Here is a 27,527-nt window from a genome sequence, read left to right as displayed (position 1 = left end):
ATAAAATATTTGTTGGGGTAGATCTCATGCAACCCAATATCACTCTCAGTGCTTGGAATTGAACCCGATCTAATTCCATAAAATTTCTTTTTGTATTTGGGCTTAAGAATATGCCGCCGCAGTCCAGGTGTGATCGTACCCTTGTACACATTCATTAATATTTTGGGATCCGCACCCCAGCAGACTCTTGTAATTGCCTTCATTACTTTTATCCCCTTCCTTCCCTTATTGCACACTCTACTTATTGTATTTCTTTGTTTTCTATCCTTCCAAACTTCTCTCTGTTCTGGCCGTCCCCTTCTGTTATTAATACCAAATCATCAATTTTTCATATTCATCATATTTTTTGAGTATAAATACTAAATAACAATGGACTTAGTGGCGAGCCCTGTGCTAAGTCTCTAGTCAAACATTTAGACCCCCACATACCTCCTTCTTGGTCTATTATGTATGCGTTTATTTTGCTCGGTAATTGATAAATTATGTTATTTATCTTTCTATTTACTCCCTTGATGTCCTCCATTTCTCTGTATAATTTATTCACATCATATATCATCACACTATCATATGCCCCCGCAATATCTATGAATATCCCTATCGTATATTTCTTTTCTTGAAAATTCTTTTGTATAATTGTAGTCAATACAGCTAGTAGCTCATTACACCCTTCAGTTTTTCCAAAACCTATCTAATATTTCTGTAGAATATGTTCACATATCCATTCAACCCTATTTTTAATTACAATTTCCAATATTTTAACTATGCATGACTTCAGTGCTATAGGTCGGTAATTTTGTGGATCTGCTCCGTTTTTATCTTTTTTAAAGGCATATATTTCTCCACTTCTCTGGTATTCTCCCTTTGTTTATACATTTATTGTAAAATTCCACTACTTTTTCTGGGAGATAGTGGATCATTGGATGACCCCAATTTTTCCAAGATTTTGATTGGTACATTTTGCCCTGGTAGTCCAGAACTTTTTCCACTGATTTGATTATTAGAAAATGTTCTAATCATTTTCCATATTTTTTAACTGGTGTGTTTCTGTTCATTCCTTCACAAAACTGCCCTGCTTTTTTCTATTCAATTCTAGTTTCGTTCAAATATAGTGTTCCCTAGTATGATTTTCATTTAAGTTCTTCATTCCCTGTTTTCTTCTTTTAATTGTATCATCATATTCATTATCCCACCATACACTAATTTTTCTTTATTGTTTTAATCGATGATCGCTCATAAACGGTATAGTTTCCCTCGCTGCATTCTGCATAATTTCTTCTAGCTCCTCATAGGTTATTATGTGGTTTCTAATACTTACTTCAGTTAATACTTTATCTCTATATTGCTCCCAGTTTGCCTTATTTAGATTCCTTCTCTTAAAAATGTATAGTTTCTCATTAATTTTCACATTGTTGCTGGCAATTTCTTCCTGCACTAAAAACACTATATCCTCCTTTCCACATCATATCTATCCTCTCTTACTTGTATGAATTCTGTATTTCTCTTTCTCCAGCTCGTGCCGGTAACATTTCAGACCTGAGTCCTATAAGCCTTCTACCCGTCATTTCTAAAATTTTCGAAAAATTTTTGCATTCACCAAATTTACAAATTTTTATCACAGAACAACTTGATACCAAATTCTCAATGAAGATTCCGTAAGAATTATAGCACATGTTGATAAATAGGCTGGATAACATTCAGGATGCAGATCGCGAAAATACTTCTGCACTAGTATTTTTGGATTTTAGCAAAGCTTTTGACACGTTGGATCATCGCTTATTGTGTGAAAAGCTTAAAGCATTGAAAAGCCTTTCAATGTTCTAGGTGAAAAGCTTTGCTATTATGGATTTGTACACTCAGCGGTTAATTTTATTATAGATTATTTAAAGGAACAGACGCAGCAAGTACAAGTGGGTTTTGAAATATCTGATTTTTTACCGTTAACGTAGGGTGTGCCTCAAGGTTTAATTCTAGGACCTTTGCTGTTTTTAATTTACACATTTGATATGGAAAACCTTGTTGAGAGTAATTGTGAAATGGAAAGGTACGTAGATGATACCCAGATGCGAATTAGCTTTAATTCTAGAAATGTAGTGGATACCGAGAATTCGATGAATAGATGCCTAAATAATATATACATTTATGCAACAAAAAATGGGATGAAATAAATCCATCAAAATCAACCGTCATGTTTTTTGGTCCAAACAAAGAATGAGCTTATAGTAATTATAAGCTTAAGGTGGCAATCTATAATATTCCTATGCATGAGTACAAAGACTTGGAAGTACTTTTTGATTCAAATTTAAGGTTTAAAAAGCAAGCGGGAAGAATCGTTCAAAAATCAATTATCTCTTTAAAGCAACTTTTTATAAACAAGTATTTAAATTTCTCTCTAAAAAAACAGCCTTGTAAATCTTTCTGGTTTTATCTCATTGTAATTATGCAGGTGTGGTATATGGGGGTTTCCTAGATTTGCAATCAAAAAATCGACTGCAAAGAATTAAAAATTCATGCATCCGCTTAATTTTTAATCTCATCTCTTTTAACTGGTTAAATATGAATAACCGACTGAAGCTGGACATCACTTGTTTTTTGCACAAGCTTTTAGAAACTGGTTTGCCTGCTTACCTTCGGCTAAAGATTACATTTAGATCTGCAATGCAAGGCCTCAATACTTGACATAACAGTCAGCTCCATATACGACGCCACCGTACCACACTGCTTAAATGGTAATTTTCTTATCTTGCTCCTAATTTCTACAATACTTATAACACTCGACTTAGATTTGATACTTATCGATACCTGCCTTAAAAGCTAAAAGCTCCTCTCCGCCAGTAAACCCATCAATAGCAATTTCACCTTTTTGTCAGAATTTTTTTTCTTTTTTTTATCAACTATTAAAGCCAAATATTTTAGATGTCGAGACTACAATAATATTTCTAATAATCGAGATGCCTTTGATTATGCTGCTAGCCTCTTACCATGGGACAAAATTTATTATTCTCCTAATATAGATGAAAAGTTAAACATTTTTAGTTCAAATATCAAATATTTAATTGACAAATTTGCACCTACAAAATTAAAGAAAAATAATAAAAGTAAGCCTTTTACTCCATGTATAACCGATAACATTAAACTACTTATAAAACTAAGAGACAAAGCACATAAAAAATATCTGAAAACTAAAAGTGGTAACTGCCTTCAGTACTATCGTAATTTAAAAAATTTTACTAAACACGATGTCATACGCGACAAATGCTTATTTTCGCAACTTATCTAAAACTTCTGAAAAGCCCTTTTGGGATACAGTAAAGAAGTAAAATATTATACAAAGAAAAAATGATTACAATATACCTACCGCATTATCTGAAGCTAATGTACTCAATGACTTCTTTGCTACTTCTAATAAATTGAATGACACTACTTGCAAAGAAAAAATTTCCTTTTATCAAAATAACAAAGCTCTCAATTTCTCCAATTCACTAAATTTTAATCTTATGGATGAGACCACTTTAAAAGATATTATAGCATCAATTGGTACTAATTCAGTAGGTCATGATGGAATAGCAATAAGAGATGTTGTTGCTTGTTTTCCATTTTGTAGCAAACCGCTACTCAATATTATTAATTCCTGCATCTTAGAAAATCAATTTCCAGACTTGTGGAAAAAGGCTATCATTAAACCATTGGCAAAAGTCTCAAACCCTAAAGATCTACGCCCTATTAGTATTTTACCAGTTTTGTCTAAGGTTCTAGAGAGACACGTATAGAATCAAATTACTGCATTTTCAAATTCCTATAAAATTATACCTGAATGTCAATCCGGGTTTAGGAAAAATTTTAGTACATATACTTGTCTGGTAAATCTTATGAATGATATCAGGCACTAGTCAGGCATTTGACACTCTAAATCATGATATGCTGCTAGCTAAATTAAATTTCTTTGGTTTGTCTAATATTTCTATTGCTTTGCTGAGATCCTACCTGACCAGCAGGTTTCAATGCGTGGAGATTGATTCTTATCCCTTATACTCAAAATCTGAATTTATTCCTGGTACCACTGGGGTACCTCAGGGATCTCTATTAGGACCCTTATTATTCTCATTATACGTTGCTGATATGAACAATTTTATATCTTATTCAAAACTACAACAATAAGCAGATGATTCTCAGATTTATACATCGTTCTCATTAAATTCCTTACGACACTCACAAACACAATTTAATTCCGACTTAAATAATTTACATATATATGCTAAGGCTCATAATTTGAAACTAAACCCTTCAAAATCGTGTCTCTTATTTCTAAGATCCAATAGAACTAACATAGAACATATTTCTCAAGACTTTGTGGTTAAAATAGACAATACAGTAGTACCGGTGGTTAATGAAGCAAAGAATTTGGGTATTATTTTTGATAATACTTTGTCTTTTTCAGCCCACATAAACAAAAAAATTGCCACTTATATGCGCTTAAAATATTTAAATAATCTAAAGCGTTACTTATCGAGTGAAACCAAGTATTTTTTGTGCAACTCTTTAATATTATCATTGTTTGATTATGGTGATGTAATCTACAATGATGCAATTACTTCGGCAGTCATCTTCTATTCAAAAAGTGCAGAAATCCTGTATGCGTTTTTCCTTTAATATTTGCTACAGAAGTCATATTACCCCATATCTTAACAATCATTTTATTCTTTCAATGTCAAATAGACGCAAATATCACATTTACTCTTTCATATACAGAATTTTAAAGTCGGGAAACCCACCATATCTAAGAAAACTCTTCAATGTGCATGAACACAACCATAATACCAGACGGTTTAATATTTTTAGAGTTCCTCAGCAATCTCAGCATACAACAGCAGCTTTTCAAAAATCATTTAGTTACGTTGCAGTCCATTTGTGGATTGCAAAACAATTTGCCTCATTGTGTTAAAGATTATTAGAAGTACATAAGAAATATGCTTATGCAGTCACAGTATGATGCCTAATAATTAAATATGTATTGAAATGAATGTCAATAGGACTTTTTTCCAGTCTCTTTTCATTCAGGTTGTGTCATATTCATGTAGCTGTACTGGGTCAAGTCTTCACTTACATTTTCGTTTCGCATTTAACAAGATATACCTGTATCATATTATTTATACTCATTATTTATATTGGATGTGTTTCCACTCCTGCGCCTTCCCTGATTCAGTCGTTGCTTACCCCTGCCCTGTGTACATAAATATAAATAAATTGTATTTTTTTAAAAAAATTTTCAAGCTCTCACTATCAAAAAGTATCGAAGAAATATTAGTAGGGTTTTTTTTAGTTTTCTTGTTATTTTTACTTCCTTTTTTGTTGCTTTTTCTTGAGGATGTATCACTTAAAAGTGCCTCTTGCACAGGTACTTTTGAGAAACGGTTTTTATAATCGAGATGCATTCCTATTTGCTAACTTCACTTACATCATAAGTACAACTGTTTTGTAATTTTTGATATTGGCAAATAAACGTTTTGAATTTGAATTTGAAAAATTATAAAATATTCACTTACCTAATAATTTGTGAGTTATTGCATTTTATATATGGATATATTGGAACATTACTTTAGTACGTATTTCTTTTTTTGCAATTCAGTAAGAATTTATTTATCTATGTAAGTAGTCTTTGTTATTGAATAAATATATTTAAGTACTGACTTCTATTTTGTGAAGTATGTTAGTTAAACCTGTAAATTGAATGTTCATACTTGATTAAGTAAACAGCTCTGCTGCCCTTCGCCTAGATTAAAATAAAGGCGTTTCTAATCTAATCTTACCATTTTATATTCTCTTAAATTTATCTTTATACCTTTCTTAAGCCAATTTTCATTTAATGCTATTATGTTTGTATTAATTTATGAGTAATTTCATGTTGATTTAATATTTCTAATATTTCATTGCATTATCGTGCAATACTCTTTACCACTCTTCTCCATCAATTTCAATTGATTGTAATTTATCCTGTTCCTGCTGTCTTCTTTCAGATGAGTTATATTCCTGTCTATTTACATTTGCTGTTCGGAATCCTGTCTTCTATCCTTGTTTTATTTGTATGTTCTTAATGTTCATTTCCATTGACTCGTTTGAGGTCTCGTCAATTATACTTCTTACCGGAGATTAGGTTTCACTTGTATGTTTATTCTCCAAATATTGGATCATGCTGCCTGTGTTCTAAAGACATATACAGTCTTATTTGTTTTTGTCTCAATCTTTCAGGACACTTGTATATTGAATGATTCATGTTCTAGCTTTCCACATTGCTGACCCTACTTTTTCCCCTCTGCATTGTCGACTTGTATGTCCGTACAGTAGACATTGATAACATTGCGTTACCGGCATAACTTAAGGATCTACCATCATTTCTAAACCATATATTATTAGTTTTTAAGATAATTTTTTGTTTGAAGGTGAATAGACATGTACCTGTAGATACATATATATTACCTCTTTTTTTTCGTTTGTAGTTCGTCTATTGAACCCTTTTTACCCGCAATACCTCTGTGAATGTTTTCGTAGCTTCTAATAGTTCTTCCTCTGTTAACCCCCTTATAAACATTTCTCACAAGCCCTTTACAAGAGACATTATATTCCAGAACATAAGTATGCATAATAACCTTTATTTTTAACTTCCATATTATCATTGGCATCAATATAATTGTTAAATTCCATTATTATCTTATTTTTGCCCTTCCTCATGGGTCCTTTCAGGTTTTTGAAGTTTTGTTCAAATAGAAATTTTGCTAAGGACATTAGGTGTAGCCCACCAATATTCTTATCTCTTGTTCCTTGAATTATTACCTGAAAAGGTCCTATGGAATTGCTTTCATACTTACACACTATTTTATTATATTCAGATGGGGGCGTAGTGCCTCTGCGCCTCCCCATTTTTACTTCAATAATCTAACCTATAAAAGTTACATTGACTATAAAACCTATCTGAACCGCTCCCCCAACCTCTTTGTAAATAAAACGCAAGATCTTATCAAGCTTTCTTTGGCTTTTCACCTTTATACACTTTATAGGTAGGATACACAAAATTAGTAAGTCTATGATTGTTTAATTAGCAAGCACGCGTCCGATTTCTTCGGGAACAACCGCCAAAAAAAGGCTAAAAAATTGAAATGAAGGATTTGGGTAGACTTAGTAACTTTTTAAGAATTAAGGTGAATCGTGATGTTTCTAAGGGCAAAATGTTTTTAAATCCTGAGAATGATCTAATAGAGATCGAAACATCGACGAAAACATACCTTTAAATCGATCGTCTGATGTAGTTTTTTTTCAGCTATATCCAACAAAAAAAATTATCTAGGTTTAAGTTAGGGTGACTATATTTGTTTTTATTAAAAAACCAATCACAATACAGTTTTACCACTAACCGGCATCGGCACTCTTCATTTTATTCTCGACATATTCGTGAATCGTGTTCCGCTAACGATTAGTTTCTTCAAATCTTCAGGAGAAGATTTAAACTAATACTATGTACTTACAAGAGGCCTTATATAATAAAGATGTAATACATCATAATCCATATATACTAATAGAGCGAAAAATGCATTGAAGCATTGCTGAACAAAGCTTAATCACTAACTAAACTATACAATTGACTATAAGGGATTCGATTTATTTCTGCAAAGAGGCCAGTATTTAAAACATGTTCAACCAAACTTGACTTTACAACTTGGCATAATTACTGCCATATTTCACAAGATCTACATGCTCGTTTAATCTGAAATTAATTGATCTTCTTGTTTGCCTTATGTACTTCTTATCACAATCCTAAAAGATTTCTTAACTTGACCGAACGTTGATAGACCATTCTTAGATCTAATTCTTTAAAAACCCTATCAAACCTTTTATCAAGATAGAATTATATGTAATTGCAATGAAGGTTTGCTTATTTTCATCTTTTTGAAATTCAAAATTAAAATTGTTTATTTATGTTCTTTCCATTTGAGTTGCTTACATACGTTAATCAAAAAATACAATAACACTAAAAACTAAAACAAACTAAAATATAAAATATTTACACAGGTAGTAATTTGAAAATATCAACACACAATTTTTGACATTAATAAAAAGCAGTAAAAATTAGATAAAAATTCATGCAACAAATAAAATGTATTTACTATTAAAATTTCTTTTATTTAATTCTTAAAGCTGCAGTAATTCAGCTCTTTAAGTTCCTGTGTGAGTTAAAAAATTGGATAGCCCAATAGCCTGCACCAGTTTGATATGTCTTTAGATACCAGTAGATTGGAACAAGATTATTCATTGGTTATGAATTTACAGATTTCCCTTTTTATATTTTTTAATAGTAAATTTCTAATATAAACAAAGAGGGAGCAGTCAATATTTGTAGTTCTCAAAATGCACTCTATAATCTTCCCTATGTGAATATGTGTGAAATGTCCTAGATATTTTTAAGATTGAGACTTAAGATTAGAACTTATGTCTTTTAATCAGCTTATGAATAATCCTACCATCATAACCAGTGACCCTAGCAATACAATTCTTTCTTTCTCTTTATTAAATCTGTTATTACTTAGAGGAAATGAGACCAAGCGATGCATGCTAGCCATTTCATGTTGAGAACAATGGTTAGTCACTAGTTATGTATCTAAAATTATTTTCTTCTTTCCTATAAACATCAAATTCTAACCGATTATAATTTTTTGAAGACTAGGGTATCTGAGAATGGAAATTGGTTGTGTCTTGTTCAAAGGTAAATTTACTGTATGAGATTACTTCAAATGATTGCAATAAAAAATACATAGGGCAAAGACGAAGATCAATTAATGTCAGATTTAAAGAACATGTAAAATATGGAAGAATTGAAAAGTCAAGTTTGGCTGAACATCTTTTAAATACTGGTCACTCTGTCATAATAGATACCTTAAAATTACTTAGACCAGTTAATAACAATTGAAAATTAGATGCATATGAAAGTTTAGCAATATTAAAAAATCATAATATGCAATAGGGATAAAGGTCCAATCCCCTATAGTCAATTGTATAGGTTACCTTTTAAACTTGTTCAGTCATGCTTCATTGGATTTTTTAGTCTATTCATTACATCTTTACTATATAAAGTCACTTATAAGTAGATTTAGTTAAAGTTTTAATCTTCTCACAAAGATAATAATATTGTTAGCAATATATATCTGAGCCTTGGTTCTAAAAGGGCCAAAGTCATTTTTTTTAGATTTGGGTTTAAGTGCATTTTTGAAATCGGCACAGACCAGATAATTATGTATAATAAGGGCCAAAGTCTATCTTTCACAGGAAAAAAATTACAAATCCGCTAAAGGCCAATGTCAACATTTTAATTTTATACTCTTTTTTCAATAAAAGGGCTAATGTGAACATAGGCCCCAGGTATCCAATATTATATAACTTCTTATAAGGCCAATATCGATATAAATAATTATGTACAGTGATTGTTGTCCTGGACAAAACAAAAACATTTTAATTTCTGCTATGCTGCTAACGATTATTGAAGAATATTTGAAACGAGAAGGAAGGCATGTCAGCATATATTACAAATTTCTTATTCCAGGACATACTCATATGGAAGCCGCCCAAATTCATGCAGCCATTGAAAAGGCTAGAAAAAATACCACAGTAAAAATAGAAATTCCTAGAGACTGGGCCAATTTAATTCGTTTAGTGCCTAGGAAACCCCCAATTTTTGTGCATCAGATGGCTCAGGAAGAATTCTTGAATTTTAAGTCACTCATTTCGGGAAAGTTTCAGCACAAAAAAGTTAATACTTTGGGAAACCCTGTTGTTTGGTCTGCTGAAATACAAAACCACTTTTGCTGAAGACGAGCCATATCAAACTTTAAATTTATTAAGAAAATCAACCCGTAATTCCGAAAATGCAATAAAACTTTTCCCTATTAATAAAAAACCGTTAGGCATTCCAAAAAATAAAGTACAACATTTGAGGGACTTATTACCATTTATTGATAAAAACAGTCAGCCATACTATCTGCAGTTTCTTAATGGACTAACTTCTTCTGAGACTGCAATTAATAATCTTAGTGAAAGTGAAGATGATGAAGATTCGCTTTAGGTGCCTATATTTTTATCAAAATGTATGTGCAACGACTTTTACGAAGTTTTTTCTTGTGTTTTTAGTTTCATTTTGATTTTTTTAAGTTGGGCCAAAGTGTTTTTAGTTTAATTTATTATTTATTAAAAAAAGGCCAATGTCAATTTATTTTGAAAAATAAATTTATTTTATACATTTTTAAGATTTTTTTTAAAAACCAATATCCTCCATACCCAAATCAAGCTTAAGAAAAATATAGAAACCTATCTATGTTGTAAAAACCAAACCTAATGCGACCTCATTACCTTTAAAGTCAATTTGTCAAAAATTGCGATTTGTGACTTTGGCCCTTTTAGAACCAAGTCCCAGATATAAAATAAAGGTTGATTATTTTACGTGTGAATTTCTGTGATATTATTTATGGTCCTTGTCTTGATCATAGGGACAAGAAGCCTGTGCAAAAAGTGTAAAATACATATTTGCAATACAACAACCACATGGGGTATCGCACAAATTAAAGGACTTGCACTGGCTGAATATGTCTCAAAGAAGAGAGTTAAATTACACTGTGTTTTGCTATAGAATCTAAAAAATAAATGTCTTCCCTACCTAATACATAAATTTAAGTACAGGGCTATTACACACAGAGTCAATATAAGACTTCAAAATCCTCTGAACATCCCAAAGAGATTTTTAAAAGCAGATTTTCCTATAATATAGCAACTTGTGTGATTAACATATACCGGACTTCTTTCCATCTATAAATGCTTTTCAAAATAATACAAAGAAAAGGCCTATAACTGCTTTGTCTTTTTGTATACCTATGGCTTATAATCAATTAAATATTAAGTAGCAAGAGTTAGGTTTAGTCTAAACTTATATTGCATCCTAGATTTACATGTGTCTATTTTCTCTAACAGTTGTACTGATATTTTCTTGAGGATTAATAAACATTTTTATTATTATTGCGGAGGGTTGTTGAGTGGGGTTAGTTTTTATTATTATTATTAAAGAGTCAAGAGTAAAATTATTATATTAGTAATAAAGTTTTAGTTAGTGGTAAACCTGTTTTGCGATTTGAGTGTCACACCAAAGGTCCTTACCATAGAACTACAAAAAAACAGACCAGGCAATTTGGTGGCAGTAGAGAAAAAGATTTTTGCAAAATAGTAGGTAATTTTTGTCCTCCACCCCCTTTACAAAAAAAACCAAATTTTTACCAAAAATTTCTCTAGCCTTCTTTTGATTTACTTGCCACAAAATTTATTATATATGCTATTTTATTATATATTTATTATACATGTTATTAAATAAGAACTTTATTTATTTATGTTTTGACTAAATTAAAACCATATATGTGATAACTAAAATTAGTATAATTGTCTTAATTTACACAATAGATAAGATACATTAATTAATTATTCAGACAAACAAGTCGTAGCCAACTTTTCTAAATCATCCAGACTAAGACTATTAATGTTCTTTTTAAAGTTCCTCATAAATTCATCAAATATCAATCTGGTTTGGTCTTCTGAATAGGCTCTTCTTAAAAACTTTGTCAGTACCATTTGAAAACTCTCTGGTTTCTTAATAACCACGTAAAGCTTCGTACCTTCTTTAATTTTTGGATAATCCCCTACAGTTTTGTTTTCTTGCAGGGGAGACCCCAAAACTAGCAAGGTTTGCTGATTAATAGGAATTTTGAGATCTTTTTCTACTTTTCGCTTTACATCTAGTATGGAAGTGCCCTGGTCTACCTCTGCAGATGTACTTCCACCTTTTAAACACTTTATTATTATTTGCATTTTAATAAAACTATAATACTCCTAAAAAAATATTAATGAACTTTTAGATTAAAAATTGTAAACAAAGAATACTAAATAAACAGCAAAAAACTGTACAACAGACTGACAGTTCTTCCCTGGCAGGGAAACGTCAACATTAAAAGTCAAACAAATTTATTCGAATTTCGAACCGTGACAAGGGCTGGGATTCTAAAATCACGACTCGATCTCGATACGATTACGACTTCGAATTCGATCGCGACTCAGTCGTGACGACAAGGGTGATTCTAAACAGAGAAAAACAAACCACCGAGAAGCGACAAAACCCGCATTTACCGTTGATTTTCTGGGGTCCAATTTTGGTGACCTGGAGCGGGCTTAAATGACTGGCGCTACATATAAAGTAACGGAGAAAAATCGTTTTGGCAATTTAATAGTTCCGTACACGGAGAGAAATACGACAATTAATAGATTAAAAATTTTATTGGGAATTTGAAATCAAAACTATTACATTATTTTACTGTTGGTATAGTTAAGTTATAGGTATACCTAAACTATACCGGGTGATACAGGAAGCAGGGAACACGCAACAACTTTTTTATTTTTCAAGATAAAACAATTGAATACGTCAAAATATGCCTTTATAACCATTCTATTGACATACCAAATTTCATTTGTTTATCTTGAAAAATAAAAAGTTATTGCGTGTTCCCTTTTTTCTGTGTCATAGTGCCAACTATAGTGCCGGTAGTAGCCGGTATAGTGCCAACTATAAAAATTACCATTTAGGATAAATAATGTAAAACAAAAAATCTTCTAAACAAACTTTTATTTTTTGAGGAAATAAGATTGGCTCATTGTATAATGAAACACAAAAATACATTGGCAATAATTGAATTAAACCTAGGTACATTTATACATTCCGCAAAATTTTTAGTTTTCGAACATTTTTATCTTTATTTGTTTTTAAGACCCTATTATTATATTTAATGGTGTAAAATATTTTCAACCTTATAAATAATTTTAAGATAAAGGTTTTTGGAAAATGTGCACAAGGGTGTTCATAATTAATAGTTTTCATTATGTTAAATAAATTGTTAGATATTCCCTGGTTTATGCACATTTTCTCAAAATTACAATTGAATATTTCCTCTAATTTAAATATATATGAAATAAACTCTTCTGGAGGAGATTGTAAGCCACCAAAGTTACATATACTGGAATTATAAGCCTTAAAATGAAGAAATAATCTATTTATATCCATTTCATCACACATTTTGCCGAAATTGGTGCAGGTATCACAGTTAATATGAACTTCAAGTGCTCTTTTCATAATATAGCCACAAACATACCGAAAGGCATTTTCTGTGGGAATATGGTCGGTCCTATAACTATAGTTTTGAAGTGCAATACCTTTTGCAACTTCAAATTTTTTTTCATTGAAAATTTTGGGTATATTGATGGATTTGACTTTCATCAATATACTATCCAAATCATTTTTACAATTCATTCTTTCCGAATGTAAGTAATTCTGACAGAACAGCTTTTTAAACGCTCTTTGGAATTGCAGTGGTGTTGGATTAACATTATTCCCACTTTGCTGCCTTACAGCACCAAAGAAGTTTTCGATACAATCTGTATTTAACCTCCTAGTCTTGAGATACTTGTAACTCAATGTTGATAATTTTTCCCATATTTTTATTGTGCTTCTGATTGTAACCATCCAGCAATTACGAAATTTCACAGAATTTGTGATATCTTTATTGCTAGAGTTACAAATTTTTAATTTGTTTAAAAAAAAGTAACATCTCATGGAAAAATTCTATTTGGTATGGTGATCCATCATAAACATTTTTAAATTTACAAGGATCTCTCAAGGATATTGAATTTAATAAATCAAAAAGGTTATTGAATTTCTCAATTACCTCTATGGTTCCAAATGCATTGGCAGGGAGTGCACCTACAGTTACATAAGTATTCATCCCACTTGCCACAGTATGGTTAAGAACTTGGCTAGCGAGACCTACTTTAATTTTTTCAAATGCTGAGGGACATATATGGGAATCTGTCAACTTTGGGGCACATCTATAAAACTGTTGTTTATCTGCACGATAGAAATCATTTATGAAAGTCCATGATGTTTTTTTTTCGTCAAAGTGAAATGAATGATTAAATAGATTATTTCTTGTTGCTTTGACTAGATGACATGGATCAAAAATATATAACAAGTTTTGGTCTTCGAATTGAAATTCTGGGTTTTAATGTGTCACACCTTACAATTTAGAAAGTTCAATAAAATTTGACCCCATATCACTAGCAATACCTTCTATTTTAAGTCCAATTTCCAGTAATTTAGGAATAAGCTCCCCCATAATAGTTTTTAATTTGGAGGCTTTTAATTGTGAACCTACTAAAAAATACGCTAAAGGTTGCTTACAGGAAGAATATAATCCTCTAGCCATAATAACTAACACATTTTTACAAATAAATGGTTCTTCGGTTTGTTCACCAAGATCTGCAAATCCCACAATTCTATCTTGTATAACGTTAAAAGCAATATTAGCCTTTAAAGATATTTAATCAATGCACAAAATGCAATGCTTGTCTTGCTCAAGCAGGGTGTTAAGTTTGATTTGAAGAGCTTTATATAAAACTGCATTATTAATACCAGGCTGGCAAGAAATATTTTCTGTAATTCTATGCAAACTTCTTTTTGTTGGTAAAGTAAGCAAACTACCTATGAATTTATATGCCTTGGGGCTTAAAAAATGCAATGTTAAGGCAAATTGTTTTAATTCCATAGAAAATCTATGAGATTTGCGTCTCTTGCCCTTTAGTGCCACATGAGTTTTAATAACACATGCCAAAGGTTTACTTAGAAATTTGTCACATAACCTGTTAAAATCTCTTACATCAGGATCTTCTTTTTGGCGTGCTTTAGCAGTTACACCAAACTTTCTCATTTTTTTAATTTGCAGTCGAAGTTTTCGCTTTCGGGGAGTGTTACTACTCAGCTGAGAAGAAGTCTGAGTAGAAGCTGACGGAGAAAGAAGGCCTGGTGGAGAATTCTCGGACGGTTTATCTATTTCGATAGATAGGAGGTTGCCGAGGGGCTCGCACACTGAATATTGTGAAGTGCTTGGGCCTGCAAATAATAAAAAAATGCTTTAACATTTTAAAACTTTACATCTTTAATATGAATAAAATCAGAAAGTAAAACTGATAGACTATATGGTAAACTAAAATAAATTTGGAAATTCTGCTCAGGTAAAACTACCTATGTATTTGGTTTTCAAACTTTAAATAAATTATAAATAAGTGATTGTGAGGTTGGTTTTCATAGAAATGGAAACAAAGACAAAGGGTATTATTTTATCCATTTTATATGGGGTCCAGACATTTTGGTACCTAATCCTAATCCTGGTACCTGTCCCAGACAAGTCTTGTATAACCATTTTATAACAAGACCTTGTCTGGGCCTTGTTATAAAATGGTATAAAACTAATTAGGGTTTTCTGAAGAATAATCCATTCTTACTGAAAACTTATTCCAACCTACTAAACTGAAAGAAGAGAATCTTACCAGAAAAAATATCCAATAATGGGTGTTTTTCAGGCGTCTTAGTTCTGTCATAAGGAGAATTTTTTTCGGCAATACTTTGCTGGGCCAACGTTGCTGGTTTCATAATTGCAGGCTGTATTAAAATATCTAAAAAGAAGAAATATAATATATACAGAATATATTTTTATGTGCAAAATAGGGTTTCAAGCATAAAATTAATATTAGTTAGTAGGTAAAAATTATAGTTAAGTTAACCCATCAAAAGCTAACCTGATAGAATTTGTATGTCCTTTTCCTTTGAGACTTTTTTTGGCGGTCCTTCCTCAAGCTGTTCACCTTCACAAGTCCTTTTTGTGGGATTAGGAAATAATGTTGGTAACGCGTTAGGTAACAAACGCTTTCTTGAGGGCCCTGCACTATAAAACTTCTCATCAAAATGGTACTCACAGAGCTTATAGTTCCTGGTTAGTTGTTCTCTAGGTATCGAAAACAAGTCTGTTCTATAGCAAGCTGCCAGCCATAACTTGGCATTGAAAGTCATAAAATTACACGTTTAATTCAAAAGCTAAATTTATGTATTTTTTTTAAATTACTGCATAGATAAATACCTCATATTACTGTAATTACGAATTTAATGAAAAATAAATAATGAATTCCTGTAATTACGAAAAACAAAAAAAGAAACAACTTATTTTGAGTGGAAACAATTAAAAGAAAAGTTGAACTTACCGATCTTCTTCCTGCGGAAAAGCAAAGAAAGAAACACCACACCCTGTCTTTGAATGACATCCACGAAAAGCACAGGTATAAGGCATATTATAAAAGTTTTTAATAAAATAAAGAGCACAATGACAACACACACAAAAAATAAACACAGAGAAAAATTCAGACAACACTTGATTAGACTAAAGTAGGCGTCGAATATTACCGGACTAACCGACGGCTGGGAGGGGACCGGCAATAACACAGGTATACCAAATAAGCTCGCACATGCGCAAGAAAAATCGGTCCCGGCTTTGTCCCTTCTTGGTGGTTTGTTTTTCTCTGTTCTAAATTTCAATCGTCGGCTAAACTCGTTTTATTCGATTTGATTTAGGTTTCTTGGTATATATTTGTTATTTTCCCTAATATTTGACAGATGCTAACGTCAATTGTCTTTTCTATTGGTAAACACTAAGAATTTATATTTATTATGTTAATTTTTTTCGCCTCCGTGTGTTTTTATTTAAATATATGCCCATATTATTTCTTTAAAGTAAAAAAAAGTCGTTTAAAACCACTGCTACCCATAGAAAAATAATGATTGAATTGATATAAAATCACAAAAACTTGTTATGTTCATCCAGTTTTGGTTTTAATATGGCAACATGGGTGCAATCAATAGGACCTACCTATAACACAAGAAAAATTGGATCTCTCTATAAATGTTAATTTATTAGTTTGTCTCTCATCTCTTATATTTGAAAAATTAATGAATTGGTTGGCAAGGTGATTGTCAATAATTTCAGTAATTTTATGGATCCAACGACTTGTAGTAGTTTCGCTAATTCCAAATTTAAAATCTTGTCGAAGGCTTCTTTGGTAACAATCTGTGGCATAAAATCTTAACATATAGTTCAGTTCAGAGATCTATTAGAATCTTTGATGTACCGCAAATAGTCCGTGTGCCGGTGTTGCTTGTATTGTCACATGACATGCATGCTTAAATCGCAAAATTTTATGTGGAAAGAGTCATAAAGTAATATTCTAAGCGATATTTAATCATTTCATTAAATAAATAAATGTTTTAAGCATTTTTTTAAAGAATTTATACATTTGATTATACTATAGCGCGAAAAGTTGCACAGGTCCGGCCTTAAAATTTATTTGTATTTAAAAATTTATTTTTCGGGATTTTTGGGTTTAGTTTTATTAAGTTAGAAATTCAGGATAGTTGATAGCAAGATAATATTTAATTTAAATATAAGATTTAAGTACGTGAGTAAATTAAGTAAATGAGTTTAACCAAAAATTTTAATTTCATAAGTTTAGTTTTTAGCGCCATCAGTCCCTTATAACAAGTCAAGTCTCTTTGCTTTGCAATATGTCAAGTTGGAATAATGTATTGACTACTGACTACTGTTAACCCACTGCATAGCTTTCATCAAATAGTATTAAACAATTTTAACACTGCTTTTCCTGTTGTCAATATTAAGAAACAAAATAGAAAACCTTGGTATACTAAGGGTTTACGAGTATCTGGGAAAAATATGCGCTCTCTTTTTTATATTAGGAAATACGCTATGAACAATGCAACATTTTTAAATTATTATAACAGATACCGCAAGATTTACAGAAACTCAATCAGAATGGCTAAGTGGACCTACTTTCAAAGGAGGATAAATAATTCCTCCAACAGAGCAAAAGAGTCTTGGAAGATTTTAAATGAGCTTAGGGGCAAAATAATGTCTTGGTTATTCCAAGTACCTTAGATTCCAATGTCCTCAATTCCTTCTACTGTGATATTGCTAGTAATCTTGCAGCCAATCTCTCACAAAAAATAGATCCCAGGAGCTATCTCAGCAATGTGGTAGTAACCGAATCTTTCTTTTTGGCCCCCACAAGTGTAGAAGAGCTTAAACTAAATTTTCTGTTTTACCTCTTGTTGCTTTGCAAGTCTTGGCCGAGTCACTTAACTTTTCATTTATGTCTGGAGTTTTCCCAGAGTGCTTAAAAAGAGCAGTGATTGTTCCTTTTTACAAGGGTGGCGATCGCGACTGTCCTTCTAACTTTAGACCTATAGCGTTATTGCCTACTTTAGCCAAGATAGTGGAACGGCTCGTTAAGGTGAGGATGGTTTCATTTTTAAATAGGTTTGGCCTATTGAGTCTTCAGCAGTTTGGCTTTCGTGAGTCTGTGAGCACAAATGATGCTATCTTTAGCTTTCTAGAGCACCTGTACAACCGACTGAATGTTGGTGAAGTTGCAGCAGCGGTATTCTGTGAGTTGTCCAAGGCATTTGACTGCGTGAGTCACAGAGTGCTGCTGATGAAACTGTGGCTCTATGGTTTCAGAGGAACTGCCCTTAAGTGGTTTCGTTCGTACTTATCAAATCGTGTCCAAGCTGTCAAATTTAATGGTGGTATCTCTAAGGAACTTAATATAAATGTGGGTGTTCCGCAAGGATCAGTACTTAGTCCTTTACTTTTTCTCATTTATGTGAACGATCTGCCACAACTGCAGGTAACTGGCCAATTTACATTGTTTGCCGATAATACCACCATCCTCTGGCACGACTCTGATGTTTCTCAAATGGAGGCCAATATACGTGCAGATTTGTTAAAAATAAAAGAATGGTGTGATGCAAATTTTTTGACATTTAATGTTTCCAAAACAAATATCCTTAATTTTAAATGTAAAACAAGTGATATATGTTTAAATAATGAAGTTATCACCATGCCACCGTTCAGTAAGTTTTTGGGTCTTTTCATAGACAAGTTTCTTAAATTTGAAGACCATATTGTGAATGTATGTAGAAAAGTCTCATCAGGCTGCTACGCCCTAAGGGTTATTGCCACCAGTCTTAATTTCTCCATCGCCAGCTCTTCATACTTCGCGATTATCGAGTCGCACCTTCGATATGGAATTTGCTTTTGAGGTTCATGTTCAAATTCACTTTTTAGTTCAGTGTTTGTACTCCAGAAAAGGGCCATTGGATATCTATGTGGGGCCAAGCCTCGTGACTCATGTCGCCCGCTTTTTGTAAGTAATAATATTTTAACCCTGTGTTGTATTTTTATTTTGGAAACAGTTTGCTTAGTTTTTAGAAAATATAAACAGGAACTCCACTTAGGAAGCCACTATAATACGCGACAAAATTATTTGTTAAGTTCATTCCTCATTTTGAACTTGTCCGTAGTCTATCATATATGGAGGTAGAAAGCTGTTTAATAAACGTTCACTAGAAATAAGACAACTTAAGACTGAAAAAAGCCTACGTACAAGGACGAAAATATTTCTTGCTAGTAAAACGTACTATAGTTTAGGTGAATTTTTTAATGATTAGCATTTAAGTATTTTTCAAAGTTTTATATAATTTTATTTTATATTAAATTAGTTTCTCGTTTTTATTCCTTTAATGTGTTTTTATTCCTTTATTGAGAGAATAGGTGATACAAATTACTTAAGTTCATTTATTCTGTGGATTAAGGGATTAAATAGTTACTTTTTGACACAAAAGTGTAAAATGTTTTGGTTTGTCTTCAAATTATATATATTTCCTTTTTTTGGGAATTGAGATTTATTTTTACATGGTGGTGATTATTAATGGGGATTGTGGCTGCCATATTCAATGTCCTTTATTATAGTTTTTTTTTTATTAATACAAATTATGTTATATTATTATAATAATATACTCATGAAAACCCCCCAACTCTATATTTAGTACCAACTTCTTTTGATAAAAAGTAATTATGTAGTCAGAAAATTGGAAGTATATTTTTTAAAATAAACTTTTACATTAAAAATCATCTAGATGTCTATACTTTATGGTTTAAAAGACACATGTTTTAATTATAAAAAAAACACACTTTACATCCTGAATGTAATATGTATTAATTTGTTTGCCTCGTATTTAGTTATTATGCATATTAGGAGAGATTAGATAAAAATTAACAAAAATAAATTCTTATACTAAAAACTAAAAATCTTATACAAAACACTACATTTTAAGTATACTGGATCCTAAAATTACAGTGAGGATATTAAATACTTTATAAATTTACCCACTCTTTTGAATCTGGCCCAAAAAGTTAATACAATTTTTTAAATTCTGTTTTTTTGCCATTGTTCTTTAGCAGTTTCTTCCATTAAGAAAGGAAACAGTTTCTCTGTTGCCGCCATGGATTCCAACTTCATCTCGCACATCAGCATATGGATACTAAAGCATTATATTATATATACTTTATTGTGTCGCTAAGGGACAAACAGGGGCAGTAAGCTGAAAAAAACAAAACTTTAAACTTTTTTAATTAATAAAAATAGGATTTTCTTACTATGGCAAAAAAGGGACTTTTTTCCAGAGAATGGAGGAAGAAGCAGTCTTCATTGTGTCGCTGAAGGATAACAGGGGTAGTAAGCTGTAAAAAACAAAATTTTAGACTTGTTTTCTTAATAAAAACAGTGTTTTTCTTACCATAGCAAAAAAGGGTTTTTCCTAGAGAATGGTGGAAGAAGCAGTCTTTATTGTGTTACTGAAGGACAACAGGGGCAGTAAGTAATAACACAAAATTTTAGACTTGTTTTCTTAATAAAAACAGTGTTTTTCTTACCACATCAAAAAAGAGACTTTCCAGAGAATGGTGGAAGAAGCAGTCTTTATTGTGTCACTGAAGGACAAACACGGGCACTAAGTTGTAAAAAACAAAATTTTAAACTTGTTTTATTAATAAAAATATTGTTTTCTTACTACGGCAAAAAAGAGACTTTTTTCCCAGAGAATGGAAATCATATATCAATCATAAATGGTTTCGGCTAAATAATTTATGGATCTTTCTTCCTCCCAAATTTTTTAAATTTTCCTCAAATATTCTATACACCACCTGACAATTCCATTACAGCAGCTCTTTTGTTAACCATCTTAAGCTTAAATCCAAGTTTTATCAGGTATCTCCGCAAGGTTGAGACTGAGAAATGTTTGTCCCTTGCCGATAAGATGTCTCTATGGTCAGAACCTCATTGTTTTTGTATTTAGAATACACACCTTTCCTTAGCAATTTTGCAATATCCATGTCAAGTCCCTTTGATTGTCCCGCATCTTTCCTTTTTATTCTGTCTTTAATCCTTTTTTTTACAGGCATATTGTACTATAGGGAACCCCTGTTAAAAATGCTGTTTTTTGCAAAGCACTACAATCATTTGTGAACTGAGGATCATTCCTTAGATTGGTATAGATATTTAGATACATTTGTTTGGCGTCTGTACTTAAACAATTACGTTTTAAAACTGCTTGATTTCCTCTGTCGCTTCTACTTCCCTTGCTTCTTTTTGCTTTCTCAATACTAGAAAATGAACTATGTAAGTCTAAATCACTATCCAGATCACTCTTATTGTTTTTATCACAAATGTTATTGTCTTTTTTGTACACCCACGGTCTCCATAAGCCCGCACAAACACTTTCCTCTTCATTTGCCAAATTTTCCTGCCTATTTTCCCAGGGTCGAAACATTTTAAGGTCTTTAGGTATAATACCAAAACAAATCCACAAACACAAATAAAAAAACACACTTCCTCACAGTAAAAACTGCAAAAAATTTAGACGAATACAGGCCAAATGCTAAATTCTTTACTTTCATAAACGTGTAAAAAGCACAGAACACAAATATAGAGAAATGTGTGTTGCCTAATGAACAGACAGAAATTCTGTTGACAGCTTTATTGACGTTGTTGACAAAGACGGGGGCATCCATCTTGGGTGGCGTGTGGCGGGAAATTTAAGCTTGATCTATTGCCTGGTATTTAAATTTCAAGTAATTTGCAGTTGCATTACAAAGTTGATGCGTTAACTGACGAGTGATGAGATATATTTAAATAGAATTTTATTTTATTTAAAAAAAAACAATATACTTTCATTTTAGAAATACCCACATTTAATTAAAATCGTTAATTTTAAATGTTGAGAAAAAATAAAAATATTGCATCTCAGACATCCCTCATCACTTTAATCAAGAATTAACACATCAACTAAAATATTATTTAATTTAAATTTGGTTCTCAAGACATTGCTTATTTAAGATATTTAGCTATAGATACTTACCAAGAATTATAAATTGGCCCGATAGATATGGGACTAAATTTTAAATAAAAAAAAAAACAAAGCTAAATTGTCTTTTAAATGTTTTATTTTAAGATGAATTAAAATAAATTTAACAAAGGACTTTAAAATGCATAAAAAAGTTACAATATATTCTAAATGAAATACTGCAAACTGTAAGTATGGTATTAATAACACCTTTTATGTAAAAAATAGAATTGTTGCAGGTATAAAGCATATTTTAACTGAAAATCCTAATTTCTGGAGTTTCAGAAAAAAATTACCTGCTTTTTTTTGTTTCCATAAGTATAAAACATGATAAGAAATATGTAACAAACATACCTAAATAAAAAATTAAACATATATATTTTTTAACCATCTATACAATTGCAATAAAATAATATATATCCACAAATTATGGAAAACAAAATATAAGCTCTTATAAAGACAGAAACTGAACCTATCTCTTGAAATAAATCTGGCTTTTCATTGTAAATAAGTTAATTAATAATGACTAGATATAACACAAATACATATGTACGAGTTAATATGCATGTTTTTTTCTATTTTATTTTTTTAGTATAAGCAAATAAAAACAAAATATGACTTTTGATTAGTCACAATCGGGTAAAGATGTCACAAGTCAGTGGGGTTGTCTCCAGTAAATATGCAACATGAAACATAAGAAAACAGATTAAGACATTGTATTGTGTATACAATATTATATATTCTCTGGGGTTAAAATTAAATCTCCTAAAAGTATTTAATTTAGGTATTTTAAAAAATAAGATATTACATACTAAAATCTTAGCTAAAAAGAATACAGTACATTCAAAATTGTTGTGTAAGGCTAATTAATGGAATGAGAAAATTTGATAGAGGTGTGAGTAGTGAGTTACCCTTGATGAGATGGCTAAATATGGGTGAAAGGAGGTTACTACATAGTCTTGTTCTCTTTAATAAAATTGTCTTTAAAAAATGTCCGAATTACCTTTATCAGAAAATTACGTTTAGATATGACACTCATGTTTTGGATTTAAGAAATAAGCATTTTATTACACCTCCTCTTCATAAACTGTTTTATTTGAGAGGAGCTTTAGTTACTGTATTCATCTGCAATATAATAAAATTCCTCCTGAGTTAAAATATATTTCACCTTCTATATTTAAGCGAAAAAAAAGCAGTTATATTACTGATCTCTGTTAGCCTAGAGTGTTGTTAAATATCTATTCTTTAACTTATTGTAAATTTCATGTCTGTGTGGTTATCAAATGTTGTAATGTTAATCGGTTGTGCATATAGGCAGTTAGAACTTAATATTTTGTAACTATGCAATTATTTAAGATAGGACATTTTGAAATTCTTTGTAATATCTAACCTCAAGCTGATTTGTATGGTTAAGCTAGGAAGAAAGCTTCAACTTCGCCATTTAGAATTTACCAATTGTAAATTTTAATAAAGACATTATTATTATTATTATTAAAAAGTTAAAAAACAAAATTATTCTGATTGTGTAGGTGTAGGATCATGAGTATTAAATGAGGATATTCAGGATTTTTGTTTTTTTAAAAGCATTTTAGATTGTGAAATAATTTTCTGTTTGTTAGAATGACCAACACTTAAAGATTGTTGTTGTGGTTTTGAAGTTGGCTTTTGATTTTATACTTTAAATATTTATAAACCAACCAAAACTTTTTCTCTAAATTGACTAAATGACCATGGCTATCCATCCATAAATGTGTATAACTTAAGGTGGATTAAGTCAATTAGGGAAATCAGTTTTTGAGAAGTATGTCAATCTGTTTTCGTTAAATTGAACAAATAGGTATTGTTTTTATACTCCATGTGAATATCATTTCTACTTAAGAACCAGAAAAGTGTTTGGAGCAAACATTTTTAGTCAGACTTACATGACAGACAAGATTTTTGTAAGGATGGATTCAGTGGCAATTAAAAAAATTTATGATTTAGGTATGTCATAATTGAAATCTACCTGTCTCCTGCTCTATGTAGTTGCACGATGATTCGATGTTGGCACGTTTCTAAAATAATGTATCAACCCAGAACTCAAAAAAACTACAAAAAGCTATAAAATTACTTAAAAAAAGAAAATCATGAGGCTTGGCTTGTTTTCCACCCAAAGAAAACTTAAAAAAGACAATCGTCAAATACGACAGTTAAAATGTCACTATTGTCATATTTGATGTACGTCAAAAATTAGACAATCAATCAATCGGCCATCTTGGGTGGCAGACTATTCTGCCCCGCCACATTCAACCTTCATACCGGTGGTAAAAAAGCACAACCGGCCACCGGTATGAAGGTTGAATGTGGCGGGGCAGAATAGTCTGCCACCCAAGATGGCCGATTGATTGATTGTCTAATTTTTGACGTACATCAAATATGACAATAGTGACATTTTAACTGTCGTATTTGACGATTGTCTTTTTTAAGTTTTCTTTGGGTGGAAAACAAGCCAAGCCTCATGATTTTCTTTTTTTAAGTAATTTTATAGCTTTTTGTAGTTTTTTTGAGTTCTGGGTTGATACATTATTTTAGAAACGTGCCAACATCGAATCATCGTGCAACTACATAGAGCAGGAGACAGGTAGATTTCAATTATGACATACCTAAATCATAAATTTTTTTAATTGCCACTGAATCCATCCTTACAAAAATCTTGTCTGTCATGTAAGTCTGACTAAAAATGTTTGCTCCAAACACTTTTCTGGTTCTTAAGTAGAAATGATATTCACATGGAGTATAAAAACAATACCTATTTGTTCAATTTAACGAAAACAGATTGACATACTTCTCAAAAACTGATTTCCCTAATTGACTTAATCCACCTTAAGTTATACACATTTATGGATGGATAGCCATGGTCATTTAGTCAATTTAGAGAAAAAGTTTTGGTTGGTTTATAAATATTTAAAGTATAAAATCAAAAGCCAACTTCAAAACCACAACAACAATCTTTAAGTGTTGGTCATTCTAACAAACAGAAAATTATTTCACAATCTAAAATGCTTTTAAAAAAACAAAAATCCTGAATATCCTCATTTAATACTCATGATCCTACACCTACACAATCAGAATAATTTTGTTTTTTAACTTTTTAATAATAATAATAATAATGTCTTTATTAAAATTTACAATTGGTAAATTCTAAATGGCGAAGTTGAAGCTTTCTTCCTAGCTTAACCATACAAATCAGCTTGAGGTTAGATATTACAAAGAATTTCAAAATGTCCTATCTTAAATAATTGCATAGTTACAAAATATTAAGTTCTAACTGCCTATATGCACAACCGATTAACATTACAACATTTGATAACCACACAGACATGAAATTTACAATAAGTTAAAGAATAGATATTTAACAACACTCTAGGCTAACAGAGATCAGTAATATAACTGCTTTTTTTTCGCTTAAATATAGAAGGTGAAATATATTTTAACTCAGGAGGAATTTTATTATATTGCAGATGAATACAGTAACTAAAGCTCCTCTCAAATAAAACAGTTTATGAAGAGGAGGTGTAATAAAATGCTTATTTCTTAAATCCAAAACATGAGTGTCATATCTAAACGTAATTTTCTGATAAAGGTAATTCGGACATTTTTTAAAGACAATTTTATTAAAGAGAACAAGACTATGTAGTAACCTCCTTTCACCCATATTTAGCCATCTCATCAAGGGTAACTCACTACTCACACCTCTATCAAATTTTCTCATTCCATTAATTAGCCTTACACAACAATTTTGAATGTACTGTATTCTTTTTAGCTAAGATTTTAGTATGTAATATCTTATTTTTTAAAATACCTAAATTAAATACTTTTAGGAGATTTAATTTTAACCCCAGAGAATATATAATATTGTATACACAATACAATGTCTTAATCTGTTTTCTTATGTTTCATGTTGCATATTTACTGGAGACAACCCCACTGACTTGTGACATCTTTACCCGATTGTGACTAATCAAAAGTCATATTTTGTTTTTATTTGCTTATACTAAAAAAATAAAATAGAAAAAAACATGCATATTAACTCGTACATATGTATTTGTGTTATATCTAGTCATTATTAATTAACTTATTTACAATGAAAAGCCAGATTTATTTCAAGAGATAGGTTCAGTTTCTGTCTTTATAAGAGCTTATATTTTGTTTTCCATAATTTGTGGATATATATTATTTTATTGCAATTGTATAGATGGTTAAAAAATATATATGTTTAATTTTTTATTTAGGTATGTTTGTTACATATTTCTTATCATGTTTTATACTTATGGAAACAAAAAAAAGCAGGTAATTTTTTTCTGAAACTCCAGAAATTAGGATTTTCAGTTAAAATATGCTTTATACCTGCAACAATTCTATTTTTTACATAAAAGGTGTTATTAATACCATACTTACAGTTTGCAGTATTTCATTTAGAATATATTGTAACTTTTTTATGCATTTTAAAGTCCTTTGTTAAATTTATTTTAATTCATCTTAAAATAAAACATTTAAAAGACAATTTAGCTTTGTTTTTTTTTTTATTTAAAATTTAGTCCCATATCTATCGGGCCAATTTATAATTCTTGGTAAGTATCTATAGCTAAATATCTTAAATAAGCAATGTCTTGAGAACCAAATTTAAATTAAATAATATTTTAGTTGATGTGTTAATTCTTGATTAAAGTGATGAGGGATGTCTGAGATGCAATATTTTTATTTTTTCTCAACATTTAAAATTAACGATTTTAATTAAATGTGGGTATTTCTAAAATGAAAGTATATTGTTTTTTTTTAAATAAAATAAAATTCTATTTAAATATATCTCATCACTCGTCAGTTAACGCATCAACTTTGTAATGCAACTGCAAATTACTTGAAATTTAAATACCAGGCAATAGATCAAGCTTAAATTTCCCGCCACACGCCACCCAAGATGGATGCCCCCGTCTTTGTCAACAACGTCAATAAAGCTGTCAACAGAATTTCTGTCTGTTCATTAGGCAACACACATTTCTCTATATTTGTGTTCTGTGCAACCGGCAAAACACATCAAATAGTAACCTCACATGGCCCCCCTCCCAACTATTAAAGGTGATAGACCCATCCAACAACTATTTTAAAGGCGATAGACCTATCCTTAAAGATTTCTTTAAAAACACGTCGAAAGCACAAAAAATAACCTTCAAAGGTTAATTTTTGTGGTTATTTTTTGAAGGTTATTTATTTTATTTATATATTTATATTATTTCTTGAAGGTTATTTTTTGTGGTCGAAAGTAATACAAAAACTGTCCAAAAAT

General features: G+C 30.9%; 2 protein-coding genes across 2 annotated transcripts; both read right to left on the bottom strand.

Moving 5' to 3' along the window:
* Nucleotides 1-11,439: 11,439 nt before the first annotated feature.
* On the bottom strand, nt 11,440-12,019 carry LOC126737067 (ubiquitin-like protein 4A). Its single transcript, XM_050441763.1, has one exon. It carries the CDS (start codon nt 11,884-11,886, stop codon nt 11,500-11,502), a length of 387 nt encoding a protein of 128 aa, XP_050297720.1. The 5' UTR covers nt 11,887-12,019; the 3' UTR covers nt 11,440-11,499.
* Nucleotides 12,020-14,117: 2,098 nt separating this feature from the next.
* Nucleotides 14,118-17,120, bottom strand: LOC126737064 (uncharacterized). The gene is made up of 3 exons (XM_050441761.1): nt 15,697-17,120; nt 15,448-15,573; nt 14,118-15,010 (listed from the first exon to the last, which is right to left on the bottom strand). The coding sequence occupies exons 1-3, from the start codon at nt 15,965-15,967 to the stop codon at nt 14,442-14,444; spliced, it is 966 nt and encodes a 321-aa protein (XP_050297718.1). The 5' UTR covers nt 15,968-17,120; the 3' UTR covers nt 14,118-14,441.
* Between the last annotated feature and the right edge of the window lie 10,407 nt (nt 17,121-27,527).

This window comes from Anthonomus grandis, chromosome 6 (genome assembly GCF_022605725.1).
Source record: "Anthonomus grandis grandis chromosome 6, icAntGran1.3, whole genome shotgun sequence".
Lineage (NCBI taxonomy): Eukaryota > Metazoa > Arthropoda > Insecta > Coleoptera > Curculionidae > Anthonomus > Anthonomus grandis.
The sequence above is the reverse complement of the archived record's forward strand: the minus strand, read 5'-3'. Positions and strand labels throughout refer to the sequence as shown.